The following is a 6,000-nucleotide window of genomic DNA, read 5'->3' on the forward strand; positions in this document are numbered from 1 at the left end:
GCAGTGATGACAGCACAGTGATAAAAAACACTGACCAGGCATGCAGTCAGGAATACATATCCATACTTGAAGTAGAAAAAGCCATCAAAGGCTTGAAATGTGGAAAGGCAGCAGGAGTAGATGATATTCGACCAGAAATGCTGAAGTATGGTGGTATAAGAGTCTTACAGTGGCTGCACTGCATAGTTCAGAAAGCCTGGACAGAGGGACGAATTCCCGATGACTGGAGTAGAGCTCTCATAGTACCTATATATAAAAAGGGAAATAAAACTGCATGTGAGAATTACAGAGGTATTTCCCTACTGAGTGTTCCTGGCAAGATCTATGCAAGTATACTTGAGAAACGGTTGAGAAGAATTGTGGAAGAAAAGCTTGGTGAAGAACAAGCTGGATTCAGGCCAAATAGAGGCTGTCAGGATCAGATCTTCACTTTACGACAAATAGTCGAGAAAGCATGGGAATATAACAAAGATCTGTATTTAAGTTTTGTCGATCTGGAAAAGGCATATGACAAGGTGCCAAGAGAGAAGCTATTCAATACGCTGCAGTTATATGGTGTCAATGGGGCATTATATCAAGCAATACTTAGTCTTTATTTGAGTTGTAAGTCAGCAGTTAGAATTGAAGGAAGTACAGGAAGATGGTTTAATGTTAAATCTGGTGTGAGACAAGGATGTACATTATCCCCTCTGTTATTCATTATCTATATGGATCACATTATGAAGGAAAGTGGTATTAAACATGATATCAAAATTGGAGATGTTAATGTCAGCTCTTTGCTTTATGCAGATGATGTTATACTTCTAAATAAATCTGCTACAAGTCTGCAAGATTCTCTGACTATATTGAATAGCTGTTGTAATAGATATGGTATGAAGGTCAGCAATAAAAAGACAAAGACAATGAAAATAGGCGGAGTCATTGAAAATGTCAACTGTGTTGTGAATGGAGAACCTGTGGAACAAGTAAAACATTTCAGCTATTTAGGCACGATTTTTACTGAAGATGGTAAATTAAATATAGAAATAGACAACAGAATAACCAAAGCTGGTATGTTGGGAAGCGAATTGAATAAATTCATATGGAATAAGAAAGAAATTAGTCGGAACACTAAATTAGCTGTGTACAAGACAGTGTTCAAACCAGTTTTAACTTATGGATCTGAGAGCTGGGTCAGAAGTAAAACACTTGACCAAAGACTAGAGACCACAGATATGAGAGTCCTGAGAAAGATTATAGGCGTGAACAGATGGCATCAATGGCAATATCATATTAAAAACGAGGATATTAGGAAAGAACTTAAAATTGTCAGCATCCAGGAATGTGTTAGCAGAGCTAATCTCAGGTGGTATGGTCACTTAAACAGAATGGGCGAGGAAAGATTAGCAAAACAAGTGTTTTCTGCCAAGTTGGCAGCAAAACGACCTAGAGGAAGACCAAGATATAGGTGGATTGATACTGTACAAAGTGCTTTAGACGATAGAAATATAAGATCTGATAATGTTGGCGTCTTGACAAGTAACAGACTGATTTGGAGGAAAATTGTAGATAGGAAATTAATAATGATGTAATTTTTTCATGTAGTACTATCATATCCTGTACACCCCTTGAGGGTACATAACAGGAATTTGATGATGATGATGGCAATTCTTAGATTTCTTCACTATTCTTAGATTTACAATTAGACATGAGTTAGCAACATTACATAATAACATCATGTGCCACATTATTTTAACAAATGCTCATGGTTAGTTTATTACAGACGAAATTTTACATTTCTTTATGTGCAATCTCCTTAGAAAAATATGTAAAAGCGAACATAAGTTAATGTATCATGAGAGGTTTTACACTACAATCTAGTTATTGGAGACCAGGTACAACATTTGCATAGTCAACCAGCCACTGCTGGGCAACAGACTATTGATTTTAATGGTTTTTCTGCAGTTTTTAGAAGAAAATTGTTCAGTTGTGCAAAATCATATGGTTTACTGATCAAACCCAGTTTTATTTGGATTCTGTGTTAACTACCATATTATGTGTGGATTATGTAAAACTCTGAATAGAGTGTATTCTTTCAACATTTATTTATTATTTTTTGCAATGTTTCTTGAAGATAGTATAAATTCACTCTTATTTCCATGGTACATCCATTTTGAGGGGATGTTTTTTTTTTCGTCAGAATGGAACTTAGTTCATTCACATAAAATATGTGCAGTATGTGATATTCTTGTTGAACTTTTAACAGTGGAGTTGCATATTTATGATATGTGCATATTTTTTAATGGTATTTCCACTTAGTACCATTTGCAGATGTAATTGTTGGATAACTTGGAAATCCTGTTTTAGAGACCTAACAGTCATTTTCATATCACTTCAGATCTCCAGTAATGTATGACTTTAACCTGGGATGTTGAAATCATCTTCCACCTCCTCACGACTTTTTGCAAGCTATAGTGCCATAGTGATTTCTTTCAGTTTGGAATAAGTGTGCCTCTTATGAACCAAGGTATCTGTCCATCAGCTCCTCAACAGAACTGATAATTAACAATAAATATATTAGTGTGTAACAGGCAGAGGATAGAATGTTTAGAATTTTACTATTGAGATGTGTTGTAATGAAGCACCATGTAGTGCATGGTGATTCATGGTGACCTTCAGCAGTAAAAATTATTCGCCGAGATTTTTAATTGCTGTTGATCTGAACTATGATATTTCTCTTTTACTTTTTATTTATGATACTGAATACATTTTTTTGTTAGTATTAAAATTTCAAAAATTACTTCATGGAGTATTTGCATGTGTTAAATTTTTATAGGTGGGAAATGCTGTTCCTCCACCTCTTGCAGCTGCAATAGGAAGAGAAATTGCCAAATGTGTCACTGCACAATTAGAAGAAACAAACACGGAAGAAGGAAATAAATCATCAAGTGATAGATTCCAATTATTGCCAGCCAAATATGAACCTGGGACTTCTTCAATTTCAGTATAGAGGATAGGAAAATCACTTGACTCATCAGCATTGTATTATAGTATTCCGTAATCACCCCAAGTTTTAAACTTGCAATATTTTAATATTTGATCATTGAGTGTCAGATTAAATTTTACATTTTCATAATTAGATTATGAAAATAATCCATATTTTAAAATTTTTGCATGTCACAGTCGGTTGTTTTATGCTGTGCATGCAACTGACATGAATTATATATGAGGAATATAGTTATTTCTACACAGATCGCTATGTATATATATTCTGCTTTTAATTGACAGTATTGCAAATGAATTTTGTTTTATCGGTATACTTTAATTATTTGGTATCTCTTGAAAAATTTTGAGTTTTTTATGAGGCGTTTTACTGATTTTTAAAATTTTCATATAAATATTATAATGCTTGTATATGTAATGTTCAGAACTGAGAAAAATAAAAAATTACATTCATTTTATGGAAATTGTGAATAATATTAATCCCTTTTATACGGTTGACTAAAAAGAAAAAAGATAGTTTGACTTACTGCAAATTGTGACATAAAGTTATATACAAAATTGCAATATAATAATAATCGGCTAATGCCTTTTATTCCCTTTTTGGGAGTAGGCAAGGCGTTTTAAACATATCTAGCTTTTTGGAGACTGAGTGGGCAATTCAGTCTCCACCAGTAGCCAATCAAAGATAGCTAGCTATGACTATCACTAATTATAAGCAGCAACTGATGAAGAAATAGATAAACAAGTGCTGCTTTCTCTCGGTACCTAACAGGATGTGTTACTGTCTGAAATAATATGGGTTCTACAGCCGATTTACTTATGTTTACAGGACGATGAACCAAGTTGCCAGAAGAAAAAAACTGCTTGCCCATGCCAGAGATTGACTAGCTAAGGAACTGGTCAAAGAAAGGCTTTGAAAAAAGTTCCTCCAGTCAGCAGCTAGACTTGAAGTCAAGTCTGTTTTCAGGCAGCTAAGTGCAGAGGATGCAAACACCACTTCCGATGTGCTACACAGACCTCTGATTTTATAGTAATATAAGTAAAACAATATTGTAAGTATAACATCAGAAATGCTATATATAATATTAGCAAAATGTGAGAAAGTGTGAGCCAGAAGTGGTATTGCTTAGAATAATTCTTGGCCTTGTGACATCAGAAGATGTGGAAGATATTGTCCAGTCTTATACCAAACCTCTTGAAAGAAGAAATTCTCAACATTGGCAGAAACGTTTCATCAGAATCTGTACATAACCTACAAAAGAACTCACAATGCAAAGACTAAATGAAATTGTTGGTGAGGCACACGAATTGAGTCATTATTGTCTTCATATGGCTCTGACCAAAAGAGCATTCATGCCTTGCTCAAGAATTGTTTCTTTTATTATTGTTATTATGGTCTACTCCATAGAGTCTTTAGACTCATTTAGGGAGGCCCTAAACATCATCACTATCCAACATTTGTACAGTATCTATAATACTTTGCTTTAAACTCATTCACAGTTGTGGCACCCACATCAGACTAGCAACCTATTCCACTCATTCATACTCCCCAAGCAAAAAATTTAGTTCTAACACCGTTGCTCAGTTTCCAAGAATGGCCTCTGGTTCTCTCACCACCAGACCTGTTCAGGAAAATTTACTCAGTATTAATCTTGTAAAAACCCTTCAGTAATTTGTGTCCCAAATATATCATTACTTTTTCATCTGTCAACCAATTTCTTTAACCCACAGATCTTCAAACTGTTCTCATAAGGTTCATTCCATAGACCTGCTACCATCTTGGTCACTCACCTCTGGATCCTCTGCCTCTTCCCCTTACCAAGACATCCAGTTGACCAGATCTGTGTGCTGTAGTCAAGATGGGATCTTATCAAGGCTCAATAAAGAGAAATAACTTCCTTGTCTCTGCTCATCAAGTTATTCTTTAGCAACCAAGTAATCCAATGAGCTTCTTTAGCCACTTTTGCTGTGTCCTCTAAACTTTAACTCACTATCCACTAATGCACCCAAATCTCTGGCTTCATCAATTTCCTAGAGTACAGTTCCATCAATGTGCTATACAGTCGGTAATCTTTTCACCCCAAAATGCATAACCTTATACTTTGCCACATTAAATGGACATCCATTTTCCTTTACCCAAACTGTCAGTCTATCCAAATCATTCCACAAAATATTTACATCATTTGTATCAAACTATTGCTCTACCCAACTGTGCATCAACCACAAACAACTGAACAGTTCCTCTCAGATCCTTTCCTATGTCATTAGCATACAAATTAAATACTAGTGGCCCAAGAACAGAGTCCTGTGGCACACCACTAGTCATAGACATTCTTCTTTACTCTGCTCCTGAGTAGAGTAAAGAAGAATGTCTATGCCTAACAGGATACCACATGGAATTCTAATTAATAAAATACAGCACATGGGAATGGATATAAAGTTGGTGAAGTAGATAAGGGAATGGCTGATATCGCTACATCAGCCATTCCCTTATCTACTTCACCAACTTTATATCCATTCCCATGTGCTGCATTTTATTAATTAGAATTCCATGTGGTATCCTGTTAGGCTTTTGTGAAATCCAGCAGTATCACTGTAAACCCATTACCTTTATCCAACTCAGCATTCAATATATTATAAAACATGAGCAAGTTACTGAAGCACAACCTACCTTCACAAAACCATGTTGCTCCCTGTACTTTACCTAGTTTCCATCTATCCATTCCTATATTGTGCTCTTGACAAACTTCTCCAGTACTTTGATAACTCCTGATATGCTGATATCAGTCAATAATTTGCTACATCAGTCTTGAAGCCTCCTTTATGCAATGGAACTATTTTCCCCTCTTTCTACTGCCTTGGGGCTAACCTAGTAACTGAATCAGAGAACTGATTCAGTTACTTTCTTACCATCAGCATTCATTAAAATCATTGTGCCATAAACATTCTTTTTTTTTTTTTCTTTTGCTTGCAACATATCGAAATAACTGTTTGGGATTATCTTTGGTCTTCCCTGCT

The 6,000-nt window shown here is 35.3% G+C and overlaps 1 protein-coding gene across 2 annotated transcripts in view; it reads left to right on the forward strand.

The window, feature by feature from the left end:
• LOC150110586 (DNA (cytosine-5)-methyltransferase PliMCI-like) overlaps positions 1–3,435 on the forward strand; it is a 678,915-nt gene extending 675,480 nt beyond the window's left edge. For both annotated transcript variants that reach the window (XM_090399829.1, XM_090399828.1), the window contains exon 35: positions 2,816–3,435. In XM_090399829.1, the coding sequence (XP_090255955.1) occupies positions 2,816–2,989 (174 nt within the window). In that variant the 3' untranslated portion in view covers positions 2,990–3,435. The remainder of the gene's footprint in view (positions 1–2,815) is intronic.
• Positions 3,436–6,000: the final 2,565 nt, after the last annotated feature.

This window comes from Typopeltis vanoorti, chromosome 1, assembly GCF_054136105.1.
Source record: "Typopeltis vanoorti isolate ZY-2024b chromosome 1, IOZ_Tvanoo_1.0, whole genome shotgun sequence".
Taxonomy (NCBI): domain Eukaryota; kingdom Metazoa; phylum Arthropoda; class Arachnida; order Uropygi; family Thelyphonidae; genus Typopeltis; species Typopeltis vanoorti.